The sequence below is a fragment of the Haliaeetus leucocephalus genome, unplaced genomic scaffold, assembly GCF_000737465.1.
Source record: "Haliaeetus leucocephalus isolate CR32 unplaced genomic scaffold, Haliaeetus_leucocephalus-4.0 Scaffold751, whole genome shotgun sequence".
Lineage (NCBI taxonomy): Eukaryota > Metazoa > Chordata > Aves > Accipitriformes > Accipitridae > Haliaeetus > Haliaeetus leucocephalus.
In genome coordinates, this window is record NW_010973187.1 from 9,680,669 (window position 1) to 9,695,030 (window position 14,362).

General features: G+C 35.8%; 1 protein-coding gene across 3 annotated transcripts in view; it reads right to left on the minus strand.

Moving 5' to 3' along the window:
• The window catches only part of CACNA2D1 (calcium channel, voltage-dependent, alpha 2/delta subunit 1), a 421,901-nt gene that overhangs the window by 58,915 nt on the left and 348,624 nt on the right, over positions 1-14,362 (minus strand). For all 3 annotated transcript variants that reach the window (XM_010580942.1, XM_010580943.1, XM_010580941.1), the window contains exons 13-14: positions 2,179-2,257; positions 124-173 (exon numbers count right to left, since the gene is read on the minus strand). In XM_010580942.1, coding sequence (XP_010579244.1) covers positions 124-173; positions 2,179-2,257 — 129 coding nt within the window. The remainder of the gene's footprint in view (positions 1-123; positions 174-2,178; positions 2,258-14,362) is intronic.

Below are 14,362 nucleotides of genomic sequence, written 5' to 3' on the forward strand. Positions count from 1 at the left end.
TTAATGTAGCATAACTTAAAATTTCATTGATTCAAACAGACATGAAATGCAACATATCTAAGAACAGAAATTACTCCAGTTCTTTGTGTTACAACTGTATCTGCATTTGGCCAACACACTTACCTGGGTGTTAATTCTTATGGCTCCAATGGACGGAATTTCATAGTAATAACCTAAAATTTGGAACAGAATTAATACCACCTTACTGTAATATATTGCTAGTCTCTTCATCTTGAGGAATTTCACTTAGCTTGCAATTTCCAATTTAATTTTTATAGAAAATACCACGTATGAATGGAATACTTTTTTGGTAGATGCCATTACAATGCGTGGCCACCTATGATTGGTCACCATGCCATACAGGCCAAGCTAGTTACTTACTCTTGAACAGTGAGAGCATATAATGTGTTTCTTTTGTCTGTTTTTAAAGCTGAGATAATGTACTGAATTTGTACTCCTGGATTCCCAGTTACTCTGATGTGCAAGTATATTTAATGGTTATTTTAATACACTGTGACAGCAATGTAATTATATGCTGAATGCATACAGGAATGCAAGTATAGCTACAGCCTGCCACAATAGTGAAGTTCATAGCAGAACAATATATAAGGCACTCTGTGGAAAGGATGAAGAAAACAAACTGGTATTTCTTCTAACTAGACATCAGAAATGTCTTTATTCATAATCACTGATTTTATCACCTATTTGTTTGAATTAAAAATCTTGCCCATAGGCAAGACTAATAAGACTGAAAAGACAGGCACTGAGATCCAAGTTACGACCATGCAAGTTGTCAGTCAGATTGGAAGGAAGGGGTTGAGGACTGGAGACGTAAAAGTACTGACGTTAGTCATTTACTTTGCCATAAGCAATGCATGACAGGATAATAAATTAAAACTTCTAATTAAGGAAAAATTAAATAAAAAATTGCTTCTTTGGATATGCAAAAAAATAATCACATCCGTTTTGGACAGAAGATAATGATAATTTTGCCTTGATAATCAAATGACATAGGTAGTTATGCTTTAAGCCAGCTGGTCCTCATTTGTTTTGAAACATGGGGTTCACATGCACACAGTATTTTGAGATACAAAGACGTTAGTTAAAAAATCCCTGTTCAAAAAAACAAACATTGATTTTCTGTAATTATCTAACAATACAATCTGGTCTTCATGAAGTTGTAGTGTCTTCTGCATAACTTGCCAGCATACTGAGGGATTCATGAGGTTATGATATGTATGCTATTCATACAGGCTATGGTTTCTTCTATATCATTTTTTTCTGTATCTGTATCTTTCTCTTATCTTTGCTTTATGTTATTCTTATGCCTGAGAATCGTATCTTATCCTCCTTCCCTAGCAGGCTTAATTTTCAAGACCCTTTGAAATCTGTCCCACCTCTCACCTCTTGCTTCTCACTGATTTGTAAAATAAATTTATCTATTTTCTATTGATCTGTATTTATCTCTTATCTCTTGTTCCATAATTATACTGTAAGATATTTGAGACACCTCTTTCTTATACTCATTTTAAATGTTTCTGACCACATTTTTAATGTAGAAATTTTAGGAGAAAGCATTTTACTTCCTTACTTTCAACTTTTCAACTTTTTTTTTTTCTACATAAAGAAATCAGGATAAAAATAAAAAATGTAAGATGCTCTTAGAAGCTAAGAAATCACAGCAAGAATAATGTAGATATTTTCATCAAAAAAGGGAAAAATAATGCAATTCATCTGGTCCCTTGTAAGTTTTGGAGAAAAACAGAAAGAAATCGAACCAGCCCCTAACCAAACAAAAAATCCCTTTGTCCAGACCCCTTAATATAAAACAGCTTTGCTAAATTTCTTATCTGTCATCAGTTCCATCTTTTCATAGATGGCTATTACAATGAGAATTCTCAAAATTGAACCATGATATCTTATTATTATAAAAAATACCATGATATTTTTCTTATAATATAAAGTGTTAAATAATCAGAAATGAATATGGAAGCTTATTCTTTACTTATATATATTTATATACACATTATTTAATCAAATAACTTTTTGGAACTTTTATTAAAAAATACAATAAAGCTAAAAATCAGGCTGAAAAAAATCTGTAATTTTTAGACAATAATAAAGACATCACCTATCCAGAGCTCTGGCAAAGAATAGTCTCAAAGAAAAACACAGTACCTTTATTTTCGCAGGCCATCCACTGTATGGGTCCTTTGTCATAATTATGTTGACCAACAGAAAATGTGAACACACGTACCTATGCAAGTTAAAAAACCAATGCATATAACTTAACTATATGTCATTAATTAGCTGTGACTCTCAAGTTAATGACACCTGGATTTTTCATACATTTGAACAGAAAACAAAAATGTGAATTTTCCATTTTTTATCACCATAATAGATACACTGTTTATTATATTTTATGTATTCCTAGTATTTGGTCCATAAAGTAGAACTCAAGAAGAATGTTCTTTCATACATCTTTTATACATTAAAGCTGGTACACTGGTTACCACCCACGAACCATTTAAATTCCCCCCCCACCCCCCCCCCGGGTGGTAATTATAACTCTTCAGGTTTTGTTAAATTAGTTGACAAAATCTCCTATCAATATTAGATGCTCACCAATGAATTAAAATGAACATATGCATGGCAGTAGAATTCAAAGCAATGTAAAACAGTATGTTTTAGGATATAAAATAATTTGGGGAGGAGGGGAAAATAAATTTTTTAGATACTACAGGAAAGAAATTCTTGTTTTGCTCAGACTGTCAGTCTTTTTCATGTCACACCACTAAATTAGTCCAATGGAGCTCCATAGAAGGGTTAAGCTTCTGATATTTCACTTTAAGCTCTTGATATTCATTAAAGCTATGTGTTTTCTAAGCATAATTCCATTCTGTTTACCAAATGCAACTCAATCTATCTCAGCAACTAAGGGAGTTATGGCTTCAGAAGAATTCACCAAATTCTATCCAAGATTTGGACTGAAAACAGGCTTTTCAGCTGAAATTATTTTCCATGCAAATTGTCTGAATTGAATGAGAAAAATTAAACCCAAAATCTGGTATTGCTGTATACAAATTAAACCCCCTACAAGACACATCATAGAAAAATTACAAATATTATGTTTCAGCTTCCGGCTGAATATTTCACTCCAAAGCTGAGCATTTCTGTAAAAGGTGGGAAAAATATTTTCCCAACAGTTTTAATAGCTGTTCACTGTTATCATGTCCCTCTGAAGGAATGTCCAAGGACCAGACTGCCTTTCCTTTCAGACATCTCTTTCTTTATGGACCTTTAACTTTACCACTTCACTTTACAAATCACAGATCACAACATGTGAAATCAGAATATGAATTCCTTTCTATGGAACTTTAATGAATATATTTAAAATTAAAACATAATACAATTAATTTGCATACAGGCTATAACTGAGTAATAAGGTAATGTTTTCTTTAAACAATATTGATAATATAAAATTGCAGAGACTCCTTGTAAATTACTGATCATTAAGTCTTTAAATGATTATTTATCCAAATTTTCATCACATTATTTAGCATGTGCGATTACTACCTAAACCTTCATTTGTCAAATAACCAACAAATATCATGTGACATAATCACAGCTTATGTATTAATCAAGAGCTGTAGGAATAGCTCCAAATCATCAATCAGCAGCTAGAGGATGGTGAAACTTTATTAGTGTTGACCTCTATATGCAAGCAGGGTGAACAAACCTTTGTGCTAGATGTCATTTTTAATTAACAATATGTTTTGATTTGCTTTATCCATATAAGCCCTTTGTTTCTGCAGTTAAAATCAGAATTAAAGCAACTACTCTGCTGCACTGAATGCTGACACAGATGCTTGGTTTGCTTTTTTTTTTTAATACAGACAAAATTTGAAGTTTTTCAATAAAACTAATAAGACTATCCCATACAGGGTCATTTCCCAGTAATGAGTCAAGCCAATTACACTTTTAGTTACTCAGACAGGTATGGGAATGACTGTACATGTGTGATGGTAAAATTTTGTTCTCATAGTTTACATGGATAGAGACAGATGAAAAATAACTTCTATTACCTTGAAAATATCAGTATTGATAGTGTCAACATGACTTCACCTGATATGTCTACATCTCATTTATTTTTTTAATACTGTATCCCATTGTAAATTCAAGTTACATTTGCCATCCCCCGTTTGCTCTTGACCTCTTTTACAAAATGTCAGCTATAACTCTTCTAATGGATCTTTCTGTTTCTATTTAATTACCATGTGTTTTGTCCAAGCTGAATATCACAATGTTATTTTCTATTGGTATCTCTCAGCTCACAAGGTCCCTGCCTACTACTTTTTTTTTTTTTGGACTCACCACTGCTCCCAGTTTAGTGTCCACTAAACACTTGATTCAGAATACATTCTTCTCAAAAATTGCAGTGCAATAAGAAAAACCCCACTGAAGGCCACTAATTAGATAGTTGAGTGACCTGATGTCTCTTTTGGATTAAAACTAAGTAATTAAGTTAAGACAAAGTCATGTGGGTTTACTTGTGTGTGTATGAAACACATGAGTCAATTAGACTGGACTGTCTAGCATTTGATCTCAAATATAAAAATGAAACACTGCATTGGATTCAAGTTGCGAAATGGTATGTAATTTAGGGAAAAGAGCAGCATGCTAAATCTGCAACTAATCTATAAAGAATTTAGAATTTAAATTATTGACAACAAGCAGAGGACAATATATCTGATTTACTGTTCCTTGGATAATTAACAGAGATAAAAAACTGCAATGAAAATTAGAGTTTTTAATTGTTACTTGGTTTGGCAAGAGGGTGGAACATTCAAAAGAGTTTTCTTTTTCCTATTGCCTCATCTGGAATTGAGTAGAATGACAGACCAGCTGGAAAAATGAGTCAGCAAGTCAAATTAAACAAGCCAATTTTAGCAAAAAAACATGTTCTGTGCTAACATTTTCTGTGACAGAACCCAGAGTCAGCCAAAGGACTGAGATGCGTCTGTCTATACCTTTTCCTTATAGACATATCTCCAAAGAAGAGGAAAGGCTTTCAAACTGAAAAAGTCAGATTGAATTACTTTTAAGAGGGAATTTATGACTGAGAACACTTGGAGCAACTAGATCAGACACAATGGATATGAGCACCTCTCCCTTTGCCTGTCCTTCCTTTTAAGTTTGGTTTCAACCAACTAAGTGGATTTCTGAGTTGAAGCAAACTGCCAAGTACTCTTTGATCCCAAGAAGTTGTTTTCAATCACCACCAAGGCCTGGTTATTTTTTCTCCACGCTTCTCTGCAGCCTCTTAGGTTCTGCATAACCTACAGGTTCCCAGGTCCTTTTGCTATGACTCTTGCTCTCCACAGTCCACACCAGCAGATGGACACTTCTGTCCCCCAAAGCATTTCCCAGGGGAAGTGCCACCTTGCTTCCATACAGGGGAGATCCATTTATTCCCTTCATAAAGAAACAACTTTCAAATCAATAAAAACCAATGGAACAATCAGGAAAACAAATAGGAGCTGTCACACTTTCTGATTTTCAACAGGACTATTCAAAGTAAAGTACTTCTAGAAAACTCGTACCCTTAGAATGGAGAACGAGAGACAGGCACCAACGTGCTCTGCCAGCCCAGTCAGATACAGTCTAGAAACTGTTCTGAAATATAAAAATCCTAATTTCTACTACCAAGGGTTCAAGTCCAGAGCTGTGTTAGTTCTGTCAGCAATATATCATGTGCTGGTAATGGGTAGCTAATTCTCTGTATTTTTCTCACTCTGAAACTAATCTTGAGGAGAAAACACAAAATCTTTTATTCTTGGTATTATTCATTTACAGTGTATAGTAGAGCAATACACTTATTAACAAACAAAACAAGTTTAGAATTAATGTAAGGACAGTCAGACCGTGAATGGCACAGGCTGCCCAGAGAGGTTGTAAAGTCTGCCTCCTTTGAGGTTGTAAAGATCAGACTAGATAAAGCCCTGAGCAACCTGACTTGATCTTATTGCTGACATTGGACTAGAAACCTCTGCAGGTCCCTTGCATCCTGACTTATCCTAGGATCCTATGAAGGACATCAAAGGAAAGCAAGCAAATATCCAACTCCTAATCAGAGGAAGTGGTAGACAAAAAAGAAAACTGCAGAAAATAGAGGAAGTACTGTACTGAAGAAAATACAATTGCCTAATTATATAATTAATTTGCTTTTTATTTTGTATTTCCCTCTATCACAAAAAGCTCATAAAACCCAACACAAATAGAAGGATTCTGACTGCTACAGATATTAGGGGACTGCAGCACTCAAGAGAATTGTGATGAAGACATAAATTAAGAGCTACCCATGAAAAGGCTGCTTTCCCTATAGATCTCAGTTGCTTTTTACCTACCTTATTTCTTCACTTTGCTATTGGAATAAAAGAAAGATTAAATGAGACTCTTCCTTTGGATGTATCATGTTATGAGTATTACAGAAAATTAACAGCTTGAGTGAAGTTAATTCAAAGTGGTAACTAACCACAAAAAACCACTTGCTATTTAGACCACTGCATGTATGTGTAGGCAATATATGTAGGCCTACGAGAGTCTGAGAAACTGCAACCACTCTGCAAGCAGTTCAGAGTGGATGAACATGCATATTTTGTGACAGATAAATTATTTGTCTTGAATTCTGCACTGCTGCAATGAGAGCTCTCAATAAGCATTTATGTGCATCTCTTCATTTCTCTGTTCAGGAGGAGATTAACTGACCTTTGTAGATAGATATGTCTCTTTATCAGATATCAAGAGAGCTACACGATTAATTTACGCAACTAAATGTAGGCAAGATGAATCCCATCATTTTATGTCCATCATGTAAAAATAGCAAGAGTGCACCTTTCTCTACCACTAGATAAACAAACTGAGTCAAAAACTGATCTCATCAAATCATGCAACTTCAGTTTTCATGATGACAGTATGATTTCAGAATATTTTAATCTGGCCTTTACAACTGCAGGTAAAGATTCACAGATAATCTCTTTTACTACAGACCAAGAGAAGCTGTGATAAAGAGGAATAACTAATTCAGTAATTCCAGCATGATTCAGGAGATTATTTTTCCCACTAATGTGCTTATAGATTTTCAGATATGACGAAAAATTGTTTGTGGTTTATATTTAATAGGTACACTTCTGAAATAAGAGGACAATATAACATTTTTCTGAATAAAATTGTGAAACTGCTTTTCTATATTCCATCATGCACTCCATCTTCTAAATCCCTTTTAAGTATAGCCTTTAAACCACTTATCATTTTGGTACTTTTCTGCCATAGGTCAGGGAAATGTTATGTGGTTTTCAAGCTGCCACAGTTAAAACTGTGACTGCATTTTTGTCCTTACTGCCTTTACACCTGTGGGTAGAAATCTGAAGATGATTTTGGATACTGCTATGAACTAACTGAGACCAGAAGACATTTATGACCAATTTGAACTGAGAACAGAACTTCAGAGGATGGTCTGAAAACCCTATACACAAATTAGGATTAGCCAATAGGAAGCACCAAATACAAAGTTTCACATAAATTCTGGTCTATAAGCTATCATGCTGAACTGCTAGATTCAGGAGTCCCAGGGATGCAGTTCTGAACCATTTGGGTTATATCTATAAAGGTAAAGCAGCTTTTTTTCTCCTAGGAAGCACAGAGAGAAGAGAAATAAAAGTTCTGTGTTTAACAGCAGGGGTAAGACTCACAATGATGTGCTAGAGGGAAGTTTTAGGATCCCTTAGGCTATCTTCATGCAGTAAATAAAATGGGACATAACCCTTTTTCTTTCTCAGGCCATGAGGGCAAGTGGCACAGCATGGCTCGCATCTCTACATCTAAATTATGTTGCCATCCTCCCTCCCTGTTGTCATGCACACCCCCGCCCCTCGCACTGGGTGATCTCGTTATAAAATCTTTTGGGAACAGGCCGTGGCTCATGCTACCCCCTGAACTGAACACAGACATTGTTCAAAAGAGTTGATTGCCACAGGCCAAGAACCATACTGTTGGGTCTGTTAACGATTAAACGGTATGGATAATTGTGGACTTTTCTCCAGCCTGCACCCTGGCCTTGGATTGTTCATTAGTACGGATAGAGCTGTCTGATTCACTCATATGAGTAAAGCCGGTTTTCTCGTGACAGACGGAGCAAGGCTCACCGTTTTCAAAATGACCATGACAGCAGTGCCTCTAATATTTTAAATGAGAGTTCAATGCTCATACAAAAGAGGGCTGAGTTCATGTTTCTCAGGTTGAGCAAATTCATAACTTCCACTGCTCTGAATACCAAGAAAGTTCAGAAGTTGGAGATTTCGGCTTTTGTATGCGTCTCTCAGACTGCCTACACATTTTGCCCTTAATAGCAGTTGGGAAAAACACAGAGATGACCTAAGCAGCAGGTTACGAAACCTAGTCAGGTGCTAAGGTTGTGAAGTCTAGAACTCAAAATGCAGAATTCACAATTTTATGTCAAATCAGGAAAGACCAAGAATAGCATGATACACCAACAGAAATGTGTCAAGTTGTATTTTTGGTATTTATGACTACCTTAGGATCTGCCTCTTGCTGTGGGTACTCTCCGAAAATATGTGTGGACATGGGGAAACTGGGGAGAAAACCCACATGGGAAGCAGTAAGAATTTAGCTCTCAAATATTTAGATGCAAAGATAATTGCAGGCTGGACATCTCTGAATTTATAGACATGAAGAAAGTATGAATGCATTTGATAAAACACCTACTTGAGTGTTTCCACAATTGACCCTCTATGCTCTGATTCAGCAAAGCATTTAACTATCCAAGTAATCCCCTTGACATCAATGGAAAAATGCTTTAATTGAGGCATGTGCTTAAAGAGTAATAGAGTAGGTCCTTGGAACTACTTTTCTAGACATTTATCCACAGTGAATTTCTCCCAGACTTTACACGTATATTTGCAGCCTTCTCTATCATTAATATCTTTCATGCACTACAATTCAAGTAGTACATAAATACAACTCAAACTTCAAGCTGCAATGCTAACTAATTAATTCATAGTCTAATTATAGTCTGTGTAATTATAGTCTAACAAAGAAAAGAAATAATGACACTCTAAAAATTAGCTCACATTACAACCTAATGCTAAGCCTTCTTCTATCTTAAAATAAAAAGAAAAATTAAGTTTGTTACATATTAGGAGATTATTGGAAAATCTCACTTGCTTTGGATATGATTCTATACTGATAACATGGGACCAAAACCATTTAACAGTCTTAATATATTGGGAAAATAGATCCAACAACAGTGATGTGTGGTGTAGTTATATGCAATTACTCTACAAAAGGAACTAACAACTGAGGATTATACCTGGAGTCTTCATAACATATGCATAAAATGAAAGGTGCATGTTCACTGAAGAAGTCTTTAAAGTGAATGCCATGAATCCCTGAAATATGTTTTGAGAATTGTAAAGTGTTTCCAAAATGAAACAAGTGGTTTCATCCAGCTTGCTTTGTTTCCTCACAAATAAAACATATCTGCATGAAAATGGGGATATTTTCTAGTGCAGAGGTTGAAAACACCGTTATGGTTAACATAATGAAAAATTTCAGAATTAACACTCTCACAGAACTAAAAAAAAACCCTAATTTAGCTACACTGTTCTACATCTTCTTAGTGCCACCTTGTGGAATTAAAGCAACTCATTCCTTACTGAAGGGCTAGCATGTGGTGCCCCTTCCTCTTCTGCCATACGGCTAAATGTGTGAAGGTATAAATACTGCTGATACCTACTAATCTACCTCTGCTAAATTGATTATAATTAGATAGATGGACCACTGATTATGTGATCCTTTAAGGCTTTACCTAGTTTAGACTTAATCTTTGATGAGCCAGAAGTTTCACAGAAGTACAAGCAGAATTATTCAATCTGTGTGCTCACAATAACTTACTGCAGGACTATTACATGACGACAAGGAGGCTATGTCCTCTGTACTACACTGCCTCCACAAATAAGGTGAAGTTTTTAATCTCAACATTTTCTAGGTGTAGGCATAAATCAGCTCTGTTTTATTAGCTTTTTGCAACATTAGTCTCAAGAACAGCGGTAAGAAAGAGAAAAGCTGTGCTTTCAAAAAGACTTCAACATGATGTGCTTGCATTTAAGTTTGAGAATGAGTTTGGCTGTGTCAACCCTACCAAAAATTTGGCCTTGGTCCACTCTCCAGCCTTAAGAGCAACTGTGGCAGCAGAGCCCACACACATGCATAGAAGTTAAGCTTGCTCCTTCCCTCTTTCCCCTTCCTTGCTGCCCCAGGAGTGGTCCCAGCACGCTGTCTGGGAGTGCGCCAGTTGGCAGAGGCTGAAAACCTCCCAGGTTTAACTAACAGTTAAAACCTGCAACTGATTGCAGGACAGTGTCCAAGCCCATGTCTCGGCCCCATGTAATTTACTAATATAAATGGTAATATAATATTAAGACATTTAGATTAATATGATGTCTCCAACACAGTGTGATGCAGTTGCTGTATGCTTAGCTCATCCTGCTGAAAGGCAGAGATGGATTTTATCTAGAAAATCCTAAAATGGTACTCAAGGAGTCTTCTGTGATGCAGATTTGTGGCTGTAGCTCTGGCTCAAAGGATGCCTACAGACTGGTTGCTTCTCCTGCCATCTACGCCAGAAGCACTGTCCTCACCAGACCACCCCGCACCACCCTGGAAACAAGCATAAAGCACTCAGTTTGGATCAGGTGGTTTTCTAGCCACTCATCCTGTCTCCCAGTCTTCAGACGAAGAAGTTACAGTTACCTTTTTGACAATTCAGGTGTTGAATGTTTTACTTCGACTACTCTGGTTATATTTACTCAGTTGATCCTTCCTTGGTTATGTTAATAATTTTCAGTGACACGAAAAACAATTAAATTCCTCCTTTCCCTAAGCTACTTCCCCTGACGCTCAGCATTTAGCATTACCTGAAGAAAAAGTAATTTTTTTCTGAGAGCTCCTTCTAAATTTGGTGGCCCTATCGGGAACCAAAGGAGTTGACAAAGCAATTCCCTCTGTACTCTGGATTAAAAGCATTTTAGGCATTTCTTTGCTAGTTCAAAACAACATTTGGAGACAGCTGAACAGCTGGAAAGGACCAGATTAATTAGAGAGATATTTACTGTTCTTATTGTGACACCAAGCCTTCTTTTTTTTTTTTTTGTTGGTCTCATAAGCCCTAGGGAAGAAATATTACAAATATCAGGTAAGGATTTAAAATAATATTTAATATTCCATCCAATATTTCAAACACTAATTTTAACCATGTACTCTGACTTTTTTTTTTTCATGCAAATAGTCTTTGTTTGAAAATAGTATATTAACTATCCCCTTTGTATAGTTACTCCCTCAATTTTTTACTCCCATTACTCCAGTTTTTGTACAGCATGGAAAACAGTGATTGAAACTAAATGGTTGCAAACGCCAAACAGTTGTGTTAGAAGGGGGAAAGGACAGGGGAAAGGGAAGGGTCATCGGAAATTCTCATTTCCAGCAGAACCCATTTACAGGAAATCTTCCTCTCTGGAATTATCAGTTATACAAAGTTCAAGTCTAATTTTACAATGGCCTGATCTTCACAGGAACATGAAAGTTCTAAATGAAAATGAGTTGGTGAGCTTGAAAAAGTGTATGCCAACTAAACAGGTAAAGGGACTTTTGTCCATGTTCACATGCTGTTTCTTGGGGATTGACCTGGGAACAGAACAGTCTCTTCAGATCACCTTAGAAGAGGAAGATTTAGGGATGAAAATGCTTCAAGTTTTGTTCTCTTTCCTTTTTGGGGGGGCAGGGAGGGTGAAATTAATAACTACTGGATAACAATGGAAACTCAGCACTGCCATATAGGACTGTGCTCAGGGCAACCTGACCTTGCCTCTGCTTGCAGGTAAGACGTTCCATTACTGACACAAACAGGCACTGACGATGCCTGCTGTCAGCAGCTGGCAAATGTCCTAGCATGGCTGAAAGACTTAGTCTTATGCACAATCATGTAATAGAGAACGTCCTTCACAGTTAGCAATTAATGCAATCACTGTGCATGCTCGCTCATTGTCCTTCTTGCCAAACTGCACCTGAAATCTCAGGATTGTCTATGAGAAACATTGCATATGTACAGATTTATAGATACCACCTCTCCTATGGATGGTTTAATAATAACAAAATTAATCATGACACAGTTCACTCCTATACCGAATGATACATGTTTTCATTTCTTTTGTAATCAGCTAAATAAATTAAATTTTCAGAAAAAAAACCCAGAACTGATCCTACATGCAATCTACAGGTAAAACAACCTTGGGGGTTGTATATAGCCCTGGTGTGTTTAACAGTTTGTAACAGGGTGTTAGTAAATTTAGATGTAAATTTTGCCTTCACAATGGCTGAAAGACAAGAGCAGAGACAATGTATTCTAGTTAAATCACACTTTAGGTGACAAGGTATAAGCCATTTTTCAGCCTATGATGTGAGATAAATGAATTTTACTCATCTCTCACAGATTCTGTCTTTTTGTTGGAAAAAAAAAAAAAAGGTTTTCAGCCTTATTTATAAGTATGCTTCTTACAGAGAAATCTATTATAGACAAAATATTGCCTTACAGGGTTTTGGGTTTGTCTTTGGTTTTGTTTTCAAATAAATAGCATCTACAGACTAAATCTGCAAAAGAAAGCATTGAGGTTATTGTTTTTCCTGTCTACATGTAGGATCAAGAATACAATATGGCCAGTCTGCATTATACAATTAATTGCCTGCAAAAAGGTGGCTTCATAAAATCATTTGTAAAGAAACCAAAATCCTTCTTGTTAAAAAGATCCATTTAAATAAAGTCAGAATTATTAAAAAATACATTTGCAGCTTGCATTCCAGGTTCTTTGGTCAGTATGGATTAAAAGTCTTCTTTTGCACGTGACTAATAATGAGATTAGGAAGCACAGAATTCCCATCTAAGCCTCAGTAAACACTGAATGCATCATTTTGAATTTGATATCAGGCTAACATGAACATGACTTCAACTAAAATTACGAAGTTCAAATAGTAGCTTAATATAGAAACAGAGGAATGGAGACCCATAATAGACTAAGAAATCAAAGACTGCATACGGGGGCTGATTCTGTTGTGAAATACAACAGACATTTTTTTTTTTAAATTTGGGGATTTTTTTTCTCTATTTTTTAGGAATAAGACCTATAAAAATGTTTGTGAAAACCTCAAGTCCAAATAATTAAAAGTTCATACTCAAACACCATTTTCCATAACTACCCAAGTACAAGATTGCAAAGTCAGTTTCTCACTTTTCTATTAAAGACAATCTATTCTGTATAGCACATTCAATTCTGTATATTAAATTCTATCATGTATAGTGCAAAAGATTAAAGAATGTGACTGTGATTTCCTGGAGATATGACAGAGCAGGTTTTAGCCTTTGAGTCTAATCAGGATTTTGAACCCAAGTCACTTTCTAAGTAGACACTGGGGTATTTTCTGTTTGTTTCTCAGCAGAATACTCATCCCTTACTTGAAAGATGACTTTTTTCTTGCTTTTCGTCAGAACTGAAATATTTTTTTGCAAAATACTATACAAAAAGGCCTTGTTAATTACATACAATAATTCTTACTCTTAATCAGATTTCCCAAACAGTGCTCCTCCATCTCAGGTACTGATGTTCTCTCCTAAAAGGCAACCCTTCCTTACAGCATCTGCAGTAATCTCTAATACTTTACATTTAAGTTGCACAGGGTTTCTGCTTGCTTAAGTGAAGTCTACAGTACACCTACATGTATGCTTTCTCATTTCCCATTTCATATCCCTTTCCTCTGTTATGCTTCTTGAATATATAAACACATATTTCTTGTTATCTGAATGGACTGTAACGTTGTTTCTTGAAATTTTAATTTCCTTCTTAACCTGTCATCTGTTTAGGCTGCTGCATGCATACATCTTGTGCTACCATCTGTTGGTTTCAGCTGTTCCCTTATTCTCTTGCCTACTACAGAGATTCCCATTCTGTAACTTCCCCCTTTGAGCCCCAATATAAAGCCTCCTACATATTTCTGTCTGCTTTTTCCACCAGTGCATCGGCAAATCTTTTCATTCAAAGATGTCCCATCCCATCTGAAACAATTCCATCTACTACTGGACTAATGCTCAGCTAACACTCAACAGCTGTCTACCGGCTGGCGTAAGCAGCATTTAGAAACTAAGATTTCTATCAAGTTTTAGAGTCTCTTAATAATAGTTAGTTCTTTTTAAAAATATATTCAGTTGTGCTAGCTTAGTTATATTACTTATTCTATT